Genomic DNA, 20,274 nt, shown 5'->3' on the forward strand with positions numbered 1-20,274 from the left:
CAGTATCTCTTCAGTTTAAACCATAAAAGCAAGTGGACATTTGAAAATCTCTTTGAAAAATGTGTTAAAAAATTACATTTCAAATTTAGTTTTTCATGCCCTAAGAGCAATAAAAACAAAAAGAAAAAAAATCACAGTTCATGCATGAAAGAGTTAAATTACCATTATAGTGTGTGTATAGTTTCTAATTTTAGCTTTCAGAGAACATTGCACTAATGTTAAAATGGTAGTGGGACCCATGACAGACACTCATTCAGAGATTCTGTAATTTAGAAATTTTAGTATCACTTTATTTTAAGATAACGTAGTTACATATTACTACTTGTACTTACAATAGTAATAACAGTATAGAGTGGTGGGAAATAGAGTGAGGTTAAATGCTTAAAATTAAAAAGACATGCGAAAATAATGCGAATGAATATTTATCAATGAAACATTTTGAAAATCAACCTTTTTGAAAAATATTGTTAGCTGATGCTAACTGGCTAGCTAACTAGCTAGATTATGCTAATATGAGGTATTTTTTATGTTTTAATAAATATAAAGACCAAATATTTTAGATTACATTTGAAACAAAGAATGTGATGTTCAGAACATGGTAATTACAGTAATTATGATAGTGGGAAGTGATGCCCCCTGGAGGCGTTTTACCCCAAGTGGCAGGGGGCACTAGGTTTGAAAAAAATAATATTATGTCATTCTGAAATTATAATTATATTTTCCTTACATAACAAGTACACCATAACTACAGGCCTTGCTCTTCTTATATCATATACAACTGTAATGTTCTGCAAAGCTTTAAAACATTTTGTCACTTAAATCCATTTTCTCTCAGGTATAGCTACGTCACCAGTGTAAGCTTTGCGGTCAAAACTTCTACATAACTTTGATCAGCATGGTCCATAGCAACAGCAAAAACGTATCTAATGTTTTTAAAATCAGTGTAATGCTTTGGTCTTGGCTGATACACGGAAATTCACAGACCTGTACTATAATTGACCAGGACCTGAAAGTAGAAACGACCCCTTAAACAGGTAATAAAGAATAAGGTACATTTCTAATACATTTTGAGAAGAGCTGCAAAATGAATGCTATTCCCATCACTATTTTCTTCTGCTTTCTGAGCACAGCTGAGCTGTAATGAGGCTGTTAATTATGACCTCAGTAAACACAGAAGACTTATGTAACATGCACACACACAACATTTTTTTCAATGGGATGAATTATGAATTAAAAGCTAAAATTCATCAAAAAGTGCAATGTCCTATATTTGTTATTTGAGGTTAGTTTAATAAAATCAGTCATTTCAGATCAGTTATTTAAACAAATACTGCTTTTAATCTCTTTTTCTTTCAGATCTTGTCACAACATTTTTTTTTCTCATTTTGTGATGCATCTGAAATATTTGTTAGTGTTTAAGTTAGACATTTTTTAAAAAGATTTCTCAGAGCCCATCTTGCCTTATCAAATACTGCCACTTACTGGTCAATGGTTCAAGAAATTGGCAACAATTTAAAACCTATATCTTATTTTACAATGCGGTTTTTCAGTAGGCTATATAATTTTTAATGTCTTACTATTAAATGCTTTACTGGTATTCGTATGGTTCATATTGGTAACAAAAAGAACTGCCATTCAGGGCTCCAGACAGACTAGTGTTACAAGCGGTATGGAGATAATGGGATTATAAAATATCAAATATCAAGGTTTATTAAACTAGACATAACAGCTAAACTAACACAAATAACAACTGACAGCTGACCTGTGAACAAGGAGGAACTTAAATACACAGTTGTGACAAATTAAAGGATGAACAGCTGAGAAGAATGTGTCCATAGAAACATGCGTGGCGGAAAACAAAGACAAAGAACGCATGTGTGTGATGGATACAAACTAAAAGTCCATGAAAGTAAAACTAATAACGGACAGATGCAGATATCCCTGACAGAACGCCCCCTTCCATTAGGTGCGAACTCTCACCGTATAGAAGTGAGGAGGGATGGAGGGGGCTTTGGAGGAGACAGAGGCAATGACGCAGGAAAGAAGACAGGAGATGGCGAAGGGATGATGATATCTGGATAGTGACGAGACCCTGGCGGCGATAATGGAAGGATGTCCGAAGGCACAGACCCAGGGTTGAGTCGAGGGGAGGCGTTAGGGGAGCCAAGGCAAAACCTACAGGTCGATGGGTCGAGACGGAATGAGGTGATCAGATTTGTTTAGTTCTTACCAAAGCTCTCTTTTTCGCTGTAAATCATTAAAATGTTACACTACCTTAGAAGTCTGTCCAAAAATGTTTCAACAAGTTTTGTGAGGGGCCTTCATGCACTAACGCTGCCTTAAGTCATTGTCTGATAAGGCAGCGAGGCAACAAGTCAGCTAGGTTTTCTGACGCAGTCTTGATCTCTCATCTCGGTTTAGTAACTTGTTAGTGTCTTGTGATCGAGATCGGCCCGCGAGTAAACATGAGCTCATGCGCTGCCTACAATACCAGAAATAAACCTTTAGATTAAAATAAAGGTTCATGTTTAATAAAAATGCTCTTGACATATGGTGTCAACCAACCCAGCACTTGGTTGAATTAAAATTTCTCCATTTAGCTAGGTTCATCAAACTCCGTACAAAACAGCCAGGAACCCTGTGATTGTTGACCAGTTAAACTTCACTGACCACATTACTGCAACAGCACGGTCCTGCAGATTTGCCCTATACAACATTAGGAAGATTAAACCCTTCATCAGAACAGGCCACACAAATCCTGATCCAAGCTGTCTCCGGACTGGACTACTGTAATGCTCTTCTAGCAGGCCTTCCAGCATGCACTATCAAACCCATGCAACTGATCTAGAATGCAGCGGCGAGAGTGGTCTTTAAAGGGTTAGTTCACCCAAAAATTAAAATTATTTCATTAAATACTTACCCACATGTCGTTGGACACCCGTATCTTCGGAACACAAATGAAGATATTTTTGTTGAAAGCTGATGGCTGAGAAAGGCTTCAGAAAGGCCTCCATTGGCATTCAGTACATTTCCACTGACCCCCTCACAAGACCCATAAAGGCACTAAAGACTTCATTACAAAGTCCATCTCACTACAGTGGCTGTACAATAATTTTAAAATGTGACGAAAATAGTTATTGTGCGCACAAAAATCTAAATAATGACTTTATCCACCAAGTTATTGACGTGAGCTCCAAACAGCTCCACCATTCGAATTCATGACCTGAAAGAGGAGGAGCGCCGCTATCGCATGAGTTCAAGGTGAGTTCACGTCAGAAACCTACACGGAAGACAGTAACTTGGCGGATAATGCCATTATTTTAATTTTTTTTCCACACAAAAACTATTCTCGATGCTCTGTAAAATTATTGTACAGCCACTGTAGTGAGATGGACTTTGTAATGAAGTGTTTAGTGCCTTTATGGGTCTTGTGAGTGGGAATTGTTAGGGGTTAACAGTTTTGACCCATAGACCGGATATACAAAATAAAGACCAGGAGTCAGGATGTTCAAGCATCGGAGATAATTTTACTGAAGAATAGTTTGCAGTTTCATCGGTAGAGTCAGCTTTAGAGTCTCTCAGGGACACGTGGAATATTACCGATTGTCATTAAGTCTAAACAATGTGTCATGCAAGAATAGATAGGAGATGTTGTTGTTGTTAATCAGGATGTATACATCAGACAATCCCAAGATTTGGGGTAATGTTGACTTCAGGGGAGTCCTAGAAAGACGCCAAGAGGTCTAGGGTGTGAAAAAAAGCGGTCCAATCCATTCCGTAGACCTGCACAGAACATGTAACACACACACACACAAGACTCTAGGGCACATCTCTCCTCCAAGGTTAGTGCGTCCTGTGAGCTTATCAACAGAACAAGATATCAACACCACATGACAAACGAATCTCCAGAAAGAAAAGTATGACTAATATCATCTACCTCATTCTATAAAGACAAACATGTACTTCTATCAATGGGAATAATCACACTATATAAATGGAAAGAAATCACAATTGGGAGACTCAAATCCTCCCACCCCTTCCTGTCCTGGGGTTACTAACAACAGGCAGGATTCACCTCTTGGAAGTTCTAACTTTGTCTCCTTTGTCTCCAGAGGTCAGGACCCAGAGATAGAGGTCAGGCTATCTCAGTCAGACTCTCTTTGTCAGACCGTCTCTGGAAAGCAAATTAGACACCATACAGTAGACAAAGAGTCAAAATCATATTGAATAATAGTTAAATGTATTAATGATCAAATTAAATTGATTGTCAATAATTATTTATTTTGAAAGGGTACTAACTGATAATTTAATTCATGAGGTTATTAAAAATCATTCAAAAGGATAAGATGCATATGATGAAGAGGCAAGGGTGTCGGCCCACTCCCCTTCAGAATGTACTGAATGCCAATGGAGGCCTTTCTGAAGCCTTTCTCAGCCATCAGCTTTCAACAAAAATATCTTAATTTGTGTTCCGAAAATGAACGAAGGTGTTACGGGGTATGGGTGTCCAATGACATGAGGGTTAGTAATTAATGAAATAATTTTCATTTTTGGGTGAACTAACCCTTTAAAGAGCCGAAGACAGCGCACGTCACGACACTCTTCATCAGTGGCGTAGCACCAAATTTTGGGCCCTGGGTACAAACCATCTTGCTGGGCCCCCGTACCATGTATGTGTATGTATAGAAAACGGACTTTCCTGCCTCGGGCCCTGGTTACTCAGTACCCTTTATCCCCCCAGTCCCACGCCCCTGCTCTTCATCAGTTTGCACTGAGCGGAATTTGACCGCTCGCATCAAATTCAAGGTACTGGTGCTCGCCTACAAAGCAACCACCGGCTCTGCACCAATATACCTAAACTCGCTTGTTCAGACTTCAGAAGCTTGCGTTCTGCAAGTGAACAACGCCTCGTGGTGCCATCCCAAAGAGTCAACTAATCATTCTCATTAAAATTTTCCTGGACCGTTCCCACCTGGAGGAACGACCCGCGAATTGTGATCTCAATTCAAGCGGCCGAGTCTGTAGCCATATTCAAGAAAAATCTTAAGACATATTTTTCAGCAGCACCTGATTAATAAAGACTAGCACTTAACTCATCTATTACATTTTATGTTTGTTTGTTTATTTTATATTTAAAAGAGTGTATGTGTACTGTAGGCCTATGTGTACTCCGCTAGATTCACTGAGACTTGTACAGCTCTAGAATGCTGTTGCCCTTGTTTGTTTAGTTGCTTCTATTGCTTTCCTCATTTAATAATAATAATAATTCATTACATTTATATAGCGCTTTTCTAGGCACTCAAAGCGCTTTACATAGAAGGGGGGGAATCTCCTCAAACCACCACCAATGTGCAGCATCCACTTGGATGATGCGACGGCAGCCATATTGCGCCAGAACGCTCACCACACACCAGCTGATTGGTGGAAAGGAGACCGAGTGATGAAGCCAATCAGGATATGGGGATTATTAGGAGGCCATGATGGACAGAAACCAATGGGCAAATTTGGCTAGGATGCACCCCTACTCTTTTATCGAAGTACATCCTGGGATTTTTAATGACCACAGAGAGTCAAAAAGAGAGTCATTTGTAAGTCGTTTTGGATAAAAGCGTCTGCTAAATGATTAAATGTAAATGTAAACATATGTTTTATATATATGTCTCCATATATTTGGTTCTAATGTCACCAAGTTTGATAATCTCAAGGTTTGGATTTTACATGATTCCTTGGTTCATTTGTAGCGTGGGTTTGGTGAAGTTTAATACATTTACATTCAATCATTTAGCAGACGCTTTTATCCAAAGCGACTTACAAATGAGGAGAGCAATAAAAGCAACTAAACAAACAAGGGCAACAGCATGCAAGAGCTGTACAAGTCTCAGTGAATCTAGCGGAGTACACTTGTTTCCCTTTTTTTATAAAGAAATAGACAGAAAATTTAATTGGATAGTTAAGTACTAGTCTTTATTGGTCAGGTGCTGCTGGAAAAGATGCTTCTTAAGATCTTTCCTACACACTCGGCTGCTCGAATTGAGATAGGCAGGTCGTTCCACCATGTTGTGAACGTTCCAGGAAAAGGTCCGTGAGTCTGAGAGTGATTTCAGATCCTCACGCAATAAAAAACAAATATCCTCACGTGTGACGTTACTTCTTCTCACCGCAGCTTATTGATGGTTTGAGAACAATAACTCTTAAGTCGACCCCTGTCGTTTCAAAGAATAGTAAAATTGCGAGCGTGTCAAGTAGCCTGTCCAGTTGGGGAGGAGCGCAAACTGTCAGCGGAGGCTCTCGGTATGGACCTCCACACCGAGAGCCTCCGCTGACAGTACTTCAGTTGATTTAATCTAAGGCTGTGGCTGAAGAAAGTTGTAGATTGTGTTCAGTGCTTGTTCACAGCATGTGTTTGAATGATTGAAAGAATGTTTTAGGAACATCATACTAACATTTAAGTAACATTATATTAACATAAAGGAAACTGGACAATTTAATGTACTTGGAATGTTACAAATTAATGTTCAATGTTGAATTGTTGATCAAAATTAAGTTGGAATTAAGTTTGAGAAACATCATACCTTTTAAAACACATTCCTCTAACATCAAGAAACTTTCCTATAACAAAAATTATGGGTATAGAGTATAGCAACAACGTAAAAATCCAAGTCAACCATATCAAGAAGTAGCACCTATTCACTGTTTTACCAAATTCACTTCATGTTATGACATGCAGGTAAAAAACATCTGGCAGTAATTGCAGGGCTTCAGTCCAGACTGCAACCTTATACCGGTGTGACAACATTTTGCTAGAGGTCTCACTGGTTACCACGTTGGCCAACTAATAAGTGCTGCCATTTTAGTTGCATATGATATGAGAAACATCAAAAGGCAAACAAAAATAAAGTGAAACAAAACTGGTTTGATCTGTGCTATGCAGACATTTTAATCAGTTTATCAGCTCTGACCAGTAAAGCCTTTTTGTCTGGCTAGCTGCGTTGTGAGGAGGTTAAAACAACTCCACAAACCGCATTACCAGCTTCACTTATTACTAACTAGAGAATTTGATGTTTCCCCATTCAAAGCCACCGAGTGAAATTACTTTTCTTAAAGGGACTTTGTACAGTTTTGTTTCATTTTATTTTTGTTTGCCTTTTGATGTTTCTCATATCATATGCAAATAAAATGGCAGCACTTATTAGTTGGCCAACGTGGTAACCAGTGAGACCTCTAGCAAAATGTTGTCACACTGGTATAAGGTTGCGGTCTGGACTGAAGCCCTGCAATTACTGCCAGAAGTTTTTTTTCCTGCATGTCATAACATGAAGTGAATTTGGTAAAACAGTGAATAGGTGCTACTTCTTGATCTGGTTGACTTGGATTTTTACGTTGTTCCTATACTCTATACCCAGCGAACAGATTTTTGTTATAGGAAAGTTTCTTGATGTTAGAGGAACGTGTTTTAAAAGGTATGGTGTTTCTCAAACTTTATTCCAACTTAATTTTGATCAACAATTCAACATTGAACATTAATTTGTAACATTCCAAGTACATTAAATTGTCCAGTTTCCTTTATGTTAATATAATGTTATTTAAATGTTAGTATGATGTTCCTGAAACATTCTTTCAATCATTCAAACACATGCTGTGAACAAGCACTGAACACAATCTACAACTTTCTTCAGCCACAGCCTTAGATTAAATCAACTGAAGATAAAAAAACATTAAATCTTTGAAGATCTCAGTTGAGGAGGTTTAAACAACTCCATAAACCGCATTACCAGCTTCACTTTTTACTAACTAGAGAATTTGACGTTTCCCCATTCAAAGCCCCCGAGTGAAATTACTTTTCTTAAACAGACTTGTATGAGTGTGTGCAGCATGAATGTAATCCAGACATACTGCATTCTATCATCGTGTGACCGCATCATGTGACCTACAGTTGAATCACTTCACAAATCCTCTCCCATGGCCTCATGGGATAGTAAAGTGTCCATCATATGCACACTTTACCAGAAGTAGTACACTGTTAGACATTTCTGTAATTTGTACAGTTATTTACAATATATCACCCAGTATAATACTGTAAATTCTCTTTACAGTAAATAGCTGTAATTCCAGTTGCATCATGGGAATTTTCTGTGACGTCAAACACCAAATACAGTGATTCACTGTATTTTAAAAAAATAAAGTACAGTACTGTATATACCACAACGGCTTCTTAGGCACAATTTGGAACGATAGGATTTGTTTAAGATTTCGATTAGGAACCATCAGTGCAGCGTTAAAAGTTTCACCCGAGGAGAGAGCTCCAGAGAATATATGAGCTGTGTCCAGACACCCTGAGAAGATTATTTCATCCCCCGTGAGGAGAACAGCAAATAAGCAAGGTAGGTTTAAGTGATTGTACTAGACGCAGTTGTCTGCACCCCAATTTTACCTTGTCAGCATTGGTGCTAAAAACTGAGGTAAACTTAACGTTTTATTAAAAAAAATAGTTTATTGAATTATATCAGGAACCAGCAGCCGCAAGTTTTGCTCGAGGAGAGAGCTCACGGCCCGGACAACATAACATTAAAGCTATAGGTCATTGAGGTAAACCTAATGTTTTATTTTTAAAAAGACTTAGTGAGTTTATTGAATTAACGTTAACGATCAAAATAAAAGAAAAAATTATCGAGCATATTAGGCTTTACATCAAAACGAAGTTAGTTATTTTTTCCCCTAACATTTAATTTATAGACTAACTTACATTTTTCGTTTTTTTTTTTTTTTTTTTTGACATTCGTTCGACAGGATTTATTTTACATTTTTCAGATTAGGAACCCGTGCAGCATCGTAAATTTTACCCGAGGAGAGCTCTCACGGCCCAGACAGCATATAATGAATGTAATTTGATCAGCATTGGTGCTAAAAATTGAGGTAAACCTAACGTTTTATAATAATAAAAAATACTTGGTGAGTTTATTGAATCAACGTTAGGCTACTGATCATACTGATTTTTATCGAGCATTAAGCTTTACATTAAAACGAAGTTAGTAAATTTACGTTGGCCACAGTTGCAGAAATAACGTTGTTTTATTTAATTTTTTGACATTTCATTTATACACAGTTTAGTTTTTAGTTTTTTTTTCTTCAGATTTTTGACATTCGTATCGACAGATTATTTTACGTTTTAGATTAGGAACCCGTGCAGCATCGTAAATTTTGCCCGAGGAGAGCTCACGGCCCAGACAGCAATAACTAGATATTATCCGTCAGCTTGTAGTTAACGTTGGTCACTGGCGAATTTATTTTTGTAGTATTTTTGTTTCTTTCTCAAATATTATAATTGGATTGACATGATTTATTCTACATTCTAGAAAAGGAACCAGAGCACCGCAAGTTTTTCCTGAGGACATCACAGTCCCGGGGCTGAACATAGGAACTGTGTGGAGAGTGGAGACACCCTACGAATTTATGGACTAGGTAAGACACTTTTTAATAGGATATGTAAAGTATACACAGACACTTTTACGTTTGAGGATACCTAACTAAAGCTAATGCAAGATGGATACATGTAATCCATCCTGCAATAAAAGGTTACAATGTTGTTTTTGATTAAATAGATAGTGAAATCATGTTGAGGTGATTCAGTAATATGATAATTTTGGAGGATGTAGTTTGTGCTGCTCCTATTATGTACTGACAGTTTTCTTTAGTGTCTTTTATTAAGCTAAATAACAGAAACACCTCTGTAATATACAATCAGGTTCAGCATCACTACAAAGTACATTCTTCAAAATATTAATAATAGTGAATCACCTCTTCCATAAAACAGTTCATGAAGGCAAGTGTATACTCAAATTGTATGACTAACTTTATGTCATTCTTATTTAGAGGGACTTCTTGCCATAATGGACCAGATTCCTCATTCAAAAATTGGCACAGACATGGAACTTAAGTCTACTTGTGTAAAAAATGAATTTGTTTTTCATGTTTATTTTTTTATGTATATTATTTTGCACCAAAGTTTCAGCATTCTTCAGTGATTGTGTTATCACTCATGTTTACAGAGGAGCTTACAAAGACTTCCACCATCAGCTCTGTTTCTGTTCAGTTTTCTGTGTTGGTTGATTGTTTGTAGTATTCTATATTTTTAATTGTTATTCTTTTTTTTTCTTTTTTTCCCCCTTTGTTGCACTTTGTGATTCGGAATGAAAACTTCGTTAAAAATAAAGTCTATTATTATTATTATTATTATTATTATTATTATTATTATTATTATTATTATGTTTAAATGTAAGCAATTGCAATGTTTTAAATAAAGAGTTTCATATTTAATAATATGTGTGTCTGTTTGGATTAAATGTAAGAATTGTGTCAGATACAAAAAATAAATAAAAAATATTCTAATTCAGTAAGAATTAATAATTGAATAGGATTAGGATTAATGTACTATTAACCAAGGTTTACAGTAATGGTACTGTATTACATAATTACAGTAACATGTAGTTACTGTAAACTGAAATGTGGTTATTGTACTGTAAATCTCAAATACAGTAACTTACTGGCAACAGTGTTGCCAGTAAGTTACTGTAAAATCTCTCTTAAATGTCTAACAGTGTAGGTTATCTGGGTACTTTTTGCCCACTCTTTTGTGAGAACTGTGAACTGTCACATAGGCCTATACTTTGCCCATAGGATGCGATTTTGAATGCAGCCTCAATAGGGTAGGCAACGTCGGTCCTGGAGAGCCACTGTCCTGCAGATCTTAGCTCCGACCCCAATGAAACACACCCGAACAAGCTTATCAGTATCTACAGGATTAATAAGGCTGCATTCAAAATCACTTCCCTAGTAGGCAAAAAACAATATGTGACAAAAGTTTGTTAAAATTCACAGTTCTCATAAAAAAGTAACCGGATGACCTAGTTCCAGCGAGATTTGAAAGTGTGCATGGATGCATGATACTATCCCACGAGGCAATGGGAGAGGATTTGTGAATGAAGGTGAAGGACACTGGTAGGTCACATGATAATGACATCAGGGTGAATGTAGTACATCCAGATTAGAACATTTTTAGCAGTCGTGAAGTAATTACTTGTACAAAACAAGTAGAGAGTATTTGATTTTGGTTGCAGCCTATAGGCTACAAGCAATTGAGTTTTTTCAGGGTTGGAGTTGAACTCTGCAGGAGTGTCTTTTCAGGGCCGACGTTGCCCACCCCTGCCATATGGAGGAACAAACTTTTTTTGTATATGGGTGAACTGTTATTGTGTTACTGTTAACTGGAACTGGTATTTTCTGGCAATATTTCCTTTATCCTAAAACACAGTAAAATGCGTAATTCAAACACTGAAAAATCAGTATGGATTATATTATAATTGTTTATAGTTTAACAGAGTTCAGTGTATTTTTATGTAGTTTTACTTTCTTATAACTGCACCAACAATGCTAAAACATGTCAAAATACTATTTTCAACACCCTTTTCATTTATTTTACGTTGACCCTCAACCTTCACTTTCCAATACAGATTTACAAACTGAATAATAATTTTTTAACTATGTGATTTGTGTTAACCAGAAAATGTGGTAGGCATTTTTAATGATTTACAGGCATTTGTGAAGCAGTTGTGTTCTTGTTAACTCAGAGACAACATACCATATTCAGCATATACAGTTAAAATGAAAACCACTTTGGCCTATATTTGTATTTTTTTTTTATTAAAGTAAAATAATGTGAAAAGTGAGGAAATTGGATGTGTATCATGCAAGACTCTTTGGTTTTCCCAGGGGCGTTACTAGATCCTTCTTAGTTTTTCCCTAGTAAAATTGTTCCACATTGTCTTTTAAGTAAGGTATAACAGGTACATCTGAAAATGGGATTTCTCATTGAACATTATCATTTATATGATAATTGGACTGCATATAGCGCTTTTAACAGACCCATGGCCATCCAAAGCGCTTTACATCTTGCCTCACGTTCACCCATTCACTCTCTCATTCACACACTGATTATATAATTTGAATGATTACTACTTAAATGATGATAGTAACAATTCCATTGTTTCGTTACTGAATGAATCCACAGTTTAAAGTCAGGCAACGTTCACCACTTTTATAGCGACAGACCTGCCTTAAAGCAGCACTTGGCAACTTTTGCTCTCGGGGTCCCCCTACAGTTGGGAAAAAATAATGTCCTCAACTACTATCGTAAGCTCTGTCATCCTACAACAGGGGATGCCATCGCGCGTGCATTTGTTGACATGACAGCCCTGATAGCTCTGAACTAGTGATGCGCGGGTCGTCTCAACCCGCGGACCCCGTATGTCTATTTAATGGTCGCGGGTGCGCGGCAGGTTGTAAAAATATATACAGTGGTGCGGGGCGGGCCAAATAACTTCATAAAAGCGTTCCCGTGGGTTGGTGCAGCACTAACAGTTCCCCTGAACACTGCAGGAGGAGTTCACATGCAGGTGTTCTTCTGGCGTCGCGTGTGAAATGTCTTCATCCCAGGTACAGTCAGTGGCATATGTTTCAGCATGTCATATGAATATAATTTCATGGGTTTTATTTTTTTCAAACGCCAAATAATCATGATGCTCACGTTTACAAGCCAGCGTCATTATAGTAGTCTATTGGTTACCGTTTTACAGAATCTATATAATACTTCAATTCAATGTTTGAGTGGTAGGTAATCACCATAACAAGCATGACAGAAGTCGGTCGGGCACGCCTCCTTCAGCTCACGCCAACGAGCAAACGCTGGTCCAATGTTGATCCTCGTCCTGCCTTTAATCACTTTTTCGTTTCCTCTTATTGCTTTCCTCCAACAAAACCTTTTCTTTCTTATTTGTCTGTGCTGATTCGGACATGACTATATTATCCGACGAACAAAGTTGGGCTCGCACGTCCGAATTTAAAGGGTTACTTCAGCGATTAGCATATGGCTTTGTATCAGTAGAAACCCTGGAGTATATTCAAATGATTGTGCTTTCCCCCCTCATATCCCCCTGAGACAAGAGATTTATGCATTTTATTTCTGGAAAAATTCCTCCTATGATGCAAATTGACGATATTTGCATCATAAGAGGAATGTTTGCTCAAAGGCTAAAGACTACAGCCAGCAGAGGGAGCCATTTCCGCATGTTTTACACCCGCGCATGGGGGATGAAGATCACACTCAGCTGGCAGGGAGAGCTCAGCTCAGCTCAGCTACAGGCACTCATTTAAATGGAGCTATGGTGAGCAATGTAAGTCTTTTAACTTCTCAAATTAATTTCTATGAAAGTTAAGCTTGCAAAGTCATGAACTGAAACGCGCCAGACTGAACTCACGTTGTGATTGTATGCCGCGAGTGTAGTCGCGATTACCTCAGCTCTCATCACGAGAGCTCATTTATCTCACTCCTGCAGTTAGTTCTCAGTGCTGTGATACTCGCGCGGTGACTAACTCATTATATTGAACAGACACGTTCAGTACTAATTGTAGTGTCTTCTCCAACTCAGTCACAGTAATCAAGTTGGTGACTTTGGGAATGGCCTCACAGGGCAGCGAAGCATTCTGGGAATTGTAGTCTTTCATCCCCATGAGACAAAAATACATTTTCTGTCTTTTCTCAGTCTAGAAGGCACAAAATTCAAAAATAATTTCACATTTCTACTACATTGATGACCGACTTTAAATACAGATTCATCTTCCCAGTGCTGAAGTACCCCTTTAAGGAAGTGTGGGTGTTGGTGGAAGTGACGTATATGCCGTAAAGCAGTCGAATTTTGTAGTTCTTTTTGTTCTTTTTTTAATCGTACTTATAAGTACGATTAAAAACGATACAGAAACCATCAAGCTATGGCAGACGTGTCATTCAACCTATTGTAAGTCGATGTATCATCACAAGAGTCTTGAAAATATATTATGAAGGTTGAAAAGTTACCTAGTGCTGCTTTAAAACATTAACCAAATATATGCCCTGCTATAAGTCAGTGTCCTTTCATTCAGTTAATTCTTTCTTTACACATTTGTAAATGTTGCAACACTTATAATGTCCTCTCAGGATTATTTAATTCTTTGGATTAAAGTGTCTGTAATCTAAATGTAAACATTTAACTAAAAAACTAAGAGCATAAATGTCAAATAGTACATGCCCATAAACTTACTGTGCTGAACAAGACTGTAAAAACATATTATAAACAACCTTTGAGTTCATGGTTTCTCCAGTATTTGGGGCAGAGCAAAGGACATTTTCAAGAGAGATATTTTTTCCAAGTAAATAATGTGTTTTGGGGGACCTAGAACTTGTATGTCGAAGTTCTTATCGTCTTCCTTTTTTTGTTGCCATGATGTATCATACCATGTCCTATTTTTGTAAATTTTTTAACATGGTTTCTCTCTGACGGATTTTAAACAATCTGCTCTTTCTTTTCAGCATAAATATCTGCCTCTAAGTTTGTCTTTTGCCATATATGGTTATGCCTTGGTCCTGCATACCCTCTGCTTATTTAAATATGTACCGGTAACTAATGAAAGTTAAAAATGTCTTCATTTAAAAACAGCATGCACAGATTAATTATTACCAGTTTTATAAAACTCATGGGTTTAACATTTTATATACATTGAATGCCTTTCAGCTAATATTTCAGCTAATGTTGTAAGATTGTTTATTTGAAAATATTATGCAATTATTTCCTGATATTGATATCTGGGATTTCACCATCTCCAGTGAGATGAAGCTTTTGTTTTAGTTTCTTATTGAGAATGTGTGTCTGCTCAGGTCTTGGTCTTTGTTTACAGTAGCCTCATCCTGCTCTTTGTCATGTTTTTTTTCCAGCACCGCCCTTCCTTCATGGACTGTATGCTTAATATAAGTTAAAGCAAAGTGCAAACCCATAATCAAAATGGTCAAAACATGTAGGCATATTATAGGTCTTTTTGCAAATTATGACGACGTCGTCATTTTTGGGTGAACTGTCCCTTTAAACGTTCCACAGTGATTGTTATGGCCTACTGTGCGTGTTGTGGTCTTATTTTGTTACACTATAAATGAAATCACAATTTATTACAATGCTGGCATCTCACTTAGCCTACATTTGTAGATACAGTACAAAAGAGATACGACTAAATGATCTATTTTCCAAACTCTTTTCATCCACGTGCTCTTTTCATCCACATGCCAATGATGTTTTGATTAGTCGTTAAGATGGGAAAGTGACTACGTCTCTCCAGTACAGATTCTATTCGGTATTTTTGTTTTTATAGCTGTTAAATGTCAACTTCAGGTCAATGTTTATGTTATAGTCACCCCGTGTGACAGTCTTCCTCCTCAACGTTCCTCCTCGTGATACCAACCAATGACACGCAAGTGCTCTACTGACTTGCTTGTCTGACGATTGTTGCCCCATATCTGAGTTTTGCACACTTTAATCGTCTCTTTAAAAACTGCGCAGTGTTAATAAGAATGATAGGAATAGAAACCGAAAGAAACAAACTGATGCCATTGCCGTTCGAGCTTTTAATTACGCAGACATGCTCTTCAAAATAACCTTCGCTTTTCTTGTCGCTTTAACCTGGGCTCTTCCAAAGGGTAAGTCTTTTATCCTCTTACAGTAGCGTCCTTATCATTCCCAACCACGAATAGATATTTTATCGCAAATTTGTTTTCCTGTATTATGATTTTTTTTTTTACTCGCTGAATTTATTACTCTATTATTCTCAAGCAATAAAGCGTCATATGTGTCTTGTTGTTAGATACTGTAATTCAATTCAAACGGAGAGTGTTGGGAAACGGAACAGTCGTGGAGAGGATTCTAGTCAGCCATGCACATTTAAAGAGCCAGTTCAACAACACTCAACCTGTTGTCAGACCCATTCAAGATGATGTGCTGAAAATGATGGCGGAGAATGGTCATGATACAGCAAGTAAAGAATATTAATGCAATGATTCAAGTAGATTATCATAGACCGATACAATATTCTTTGTATGTCAAACTATAGTAACCAGTTTTTGGTTGTTTTATTTTAGTCTATTTATTACATCATAGTGTAAATATTAAACTATTAATCATTTATTTTATATTTATGCTAAGTTGGCTTTAATCTGTTTTATTTACTGTGCAGCTGACCTTCCAAATTAAAGCATTGTTTGCATAAATTGGCATACTCAACCTTATATTATTATATTTTATTTTATTATATTATATTATCAATTGTCATTATTTGTTATTTTTATGCAGTTATATTTATGAAAAGTTGGTCTTTAGGCCTATGTCTGTGAATTTTAGTGATAAATTTTGGGCTATCACTAATTGTCATATAGCCACTCTCTGAGACAATAATTCACATTTATTTTTCAGGTTATGGTACATATACACGTTTGAGGGAATGCAAGCTGCGAGGCTATCGGGTCCTTCAGCTGTCCGACCGGTTCCAGCTCAATGGCAGAGATTGTCTGACTTTAGACCCAGAAACTAATTCGTGGACAGTGTTGATGCCAGAGGTGCAGGATCTAAAGCGGTCATGGACGCTCGAGGCCGAGCACACAAGCCTTGAGAAAACTCACCTGAAAGAAGAATGTGAGGATTTCATGAAGCAAATGAACAACACCAAGAATCAAGAGGGTAAATATTTCTTTTGAATATTGTTTGAATAATTTATAGAGACACCTACATGAAGATCCTACTGATTAAAGTGCTGCTATTATGCTTTTTCAACTTCCATATAGTGTGTGATAAATCTGCAAAGTTTTAAATAGCAAAGTGCACAACAAGTAAAGTTCCTAAAAGAAAGAAATCGATTCAGAACTGCTGAAATGAGTCAGCAATGCTAGTCTCAACCACAACCACTCCTAGAAGTTCAATGGGGTTCTATTAAATTAAAATGAAGTAAAAAAAAAATAATTCAAACAAAATTACTGATTTAAAACTAAATCAATAAAAAAGGTTCTATGAAGCGCTTGACGTATAGAAATAAGACGTATAGAAATGTGTGTAGAATAACCTTTTATTTTAATAGTATACATTCCATTTTTTGTTTTGTTTTTATAGTACACGTTTGTGGACACTTTTTACATTAATATCATAAATATAATATAATAAATAGTGCGTAATATATGTGTGTACTGTGTTATTATGTATATGTAAATACACACATGCATGTATATATTTATATTTTATATAAATTATATAAATATATATACAGTATAATGTTGGGGTGGCAGTGGCTCAGTGGTTCATATATTGTCTACAAACCCAAAGGTTGGTGGTTCGATCCCCGGTTCTACCTGACCAAGTGTCGAGGTGTCCCTGTGCAAGACATCCAACCCCAGCTTCTCCCGATGAGCTGGATGGTGCCTTACATGGCTGACATCGCCGTCGGTGTATGAATGGGTGAATGTGAGGCAAAATGTAAAGCGCTCTGGATGGCCATAGGTCTGTTGAAAGCGCTATATAAATGCAGTCCATTTACATTAATGCAAATATTTCTTAAATATACATTAATGAGTATATATTTATACATAAATAATAAGTACACAGTACACATGCATGTATATTATGTAAAAAAAGATTTATTTTGAAAGTGATTAGTCGCGATTAATCAAGTTGACAGCACTATATATATATATACATGGCAGTATATGTATATATATATATATATATATATATATATATATATATATATATATATATATATATATATATATATATATATAATATTAGTTTATTGAATGTTTTTCAGGGCTTGATGTGTTAAGAGTGATGGCTCCAGTTCTGGCCACATTTCTCTTCTTTGGATTTGTCTTTATAAGCCACCTTATCTTCAAACGACACGGTAAGCATATTGCTGGAATCATGTGCTGTGTCACATGCGTACTTACTGCAAACCAGTAAAATCACTAGAGAAAAAAAATGAAATGATCATAGTGAACAAAAAATTATATTCAGTTTGTTTGGTGTTAGTTACGTGTAACAAGGGCTCATTCTCCTTTCTTTGCCTTGCTCTTCCTCTTTTGCTTGATGCAGGTCGACAGCCAGGAGGTGAGATGTTTTTCATTGTTTACCAAATGCTTAATTGCAGCAATAAAGGCTGACAGAAGATTAAATATTGACGTTGGTATAGCTGTTCCTATGGATTGGATAGCACTCAATGAACTAAGGTTCCCAGACACCTATTGCCCTATAGTTAATAAGAAGTGAATCACTAAATATGTCACTTAAATATCTTCACTTAATAGTTCAACTTGGTTTAAAAAATACTGTTTATTTTTCAATTCAGAACTATTTAAGGGTGTATATTTAACCATACACACTTTCACCAATGTTACTGTGTAATTAAAAACATTGTGAAACTATTTTGTCTGATCAAACCTATGTTGTGTGTATGTTATATGTGTTTTATGTGATAACATCTAAATTAACGTTTCATTTGAGTCAAATTAATCATATCAACCTTACTTAAAGTTACTTCAACAACAATGAGCTTCTGTAATTGTTCTTGTTAGTTTCACAGATACTATATGAGCAATAAACTCAATATTAAAATAGAGAAGTTTTTTAAGTCTCATATCTGAGAAGAGACTGCACACATACATTCCTTCAAAGACCAACAAAGACAGACTAGCCCAGGTGGAAATGCAATATTAAGGACTTCAGACATACCAGACAGGTGCATGTTTTTATGCTGTTGTTTATCAAATGTATAATTTTATGCCTTCCCTTTAGGTGTTTTGGGCTCAATAATCCACTATCCAGCTCATCATTTTGACGTACCATTGGATGGACAGAGCCACAAAAACATCTCTCATGTTCCAGCGCTGAAGGGTTATCAATCACCTTCCTAACCTCCCTGAGCACATTATTGTAACTATTTCCCCTGATTGCTGTGACAGTCAAGACTGATTTGTAAGTGCAATAATTTCTTAACCTGCCTGGGCAGTCAACTTTTTCTCCCGATTGCAGAAGTCATAGGCTGATTTGTAAGTTCTTAACCTGCCTGGCCACATTATTGTGAAAAGAGTCAACTTTTTCTCCTGATTGCAGAAGTCATAGGCTGATTTGTAAGTTCAATAATGAGTTTGCTAGTAGACAAGGAAAAAAAAGAAAAGAAACTTTAACAACAACATCTTTATATGTTTTAAATGTAGTTAAATGCAGGCTAATTGGTATGCTACCCTTTTATTGTTTAACTAAATGTCTGTAGTGCCAGCTACATACGCATTGTTTTTGTTTGAAATGTGCATTTTATGTTTTCTCTTGCTATGTAAAACAGCTGATGCCATGTTTAAATGCATCTGTATACCAAAATATTTTTTTGTGTGTATCTGACCATAGCTGTAATTGTATACATGCAAAAAGAGCAAAACAAGCAAATAACCAAATCAAACTTTCTCTTACAAACTTTATCTCATTATAGGTCTCCTCTTTCATGAAGTGTTATGTGTAAAGAGAAATAAATAAATGAACAATACATGAGAAAGTATTTTAGGTAATACATTTAAATGTATTGCCATTTCTTTTCAGAGATATGCAAATAAATGTTAAATAAAAAAAATGAATAAATGTGTATATTTTTCTTGAAATAGCTACACACAAACCTCCACTGTCATTGGAAAAGCACAATCTTTATTTTCTGAGAAGATTAAAGAAAGAAAGCTTGCCTCAGACAACTTGTATCGATGTAGTGGCTATGACATATTGTATCACATCTTGGTATGGTAGTTGTAGAAGAGTAAAAAAACAATTTTTTTAAATAAACATCATCAAAACACATTGCCATTAGCTGAGGACATTTATTTTTCCAGGTGTTCCGAGCAGAGCCTCCAAAGTTATTAGAGATCCCACACACCTTGCACGCTAGCTATTTGATCTCCCTTCTGACTGATTTTTTGTTGTTGTTGTTGCTAGTGCCATACAACTGTTGAACACTTCCTGGTTTCTATCCCTACATTATATTTTTAATTGCACTGTAAACTTTAAACTGTTTTTTATTTTATTTTACTGTATGCCTACTAAATGTTTTATGTTAAGTATTTTTTTTAAACTATTAATCCATATTGACATTTTTATAATTTAAAGCTGCAGTCTGTAACCTTTTTGAGCTCTATAGCGGTTAATAAACAGAACTGCATGTGTCTTGCGGACGAACATTACAGCTACTTCTCTCTGTTTATGTCTATGGCGACTCACGCAGGGATTGTGCTCCTCCTCAGCTGTTCCTATCAGACCGGCCTGAACTAGTCCCAATATATCATAATGATTCTGGGTAAGACAAAAACACGGTTTGGAAAATGGATTCATGTTGTACATTCTC

At 36.4% G+C, this 20,274-nt stretch overlaps 1 protein-coding gene across 3 annotated transcripts; it reads left to right on the forward strand.

Annotated features, from left to right (window-relative positions):
* Positions 1 to 1,978: 1,978 nt before the first annotated feature.
* On the forward strand, positions 1,979 to 19,533 carry LOC137089523 (uncharacterized). 3 transcript variants are annotated; one of them, XR_010907695.1, is made up of 7 exons: positions 15,000 to 15,553; positions 15,718 to 15,888; positions 16,323 to 16,586; positions 17,704 to 17,796; positions 17,988 to 18,002; positions 18,687 to 18,932; positions 19,014 to 19,533. XR_010907695.1 is itself a non-coding variant. In XM_067453119.1 (6 exons), the coding sequence occupies exons 1-6, from the start codon at positions 2,186 to 2,188 to the stop codon at positions 18,803 to 18,805; spliced, it is 657 nt and encodes a 218-aa protein (XP_067309220.1). In that variant the 5' UTR covers positions 1,979 to 2,185; the 3' UTR covers positions 18,806 to 19,533. The 3 variants fall into 3 exon arrangements, 2 of the variants coding, with proteins under 2 accessions (XP_067309220.1, XP_067309219.1); XM_067453119.1 differs by lacking the exon at positions 15,000 to 15,553 and adding an exon at positions 1,979 to 2,205 and having other exon boundaries at positions 15,743 to 15,888; positions 18,687 to 19,533; XM_067453118.1 differs by having other exon boundaries at positions 18,687 to 19,531.
* Positions 19,534 to 20,274: the final 741 nt, after the last annotated feature.

Source organism: Pseudorasbora parva, chromosome 9 (genome assembly GCF_024679245.1).
Source record: "Pseudorasbora parva isolate DD20220531a chromosome 9, ASM2467924v1, whole genome shotgun sequence".
Lineage (NCBI taxonomy): Eukaryota > Metazoa > Chordata > Actinopteri > Cypriniformes > Gobionidae > Pseudorasbora > Pseudorasbora parva.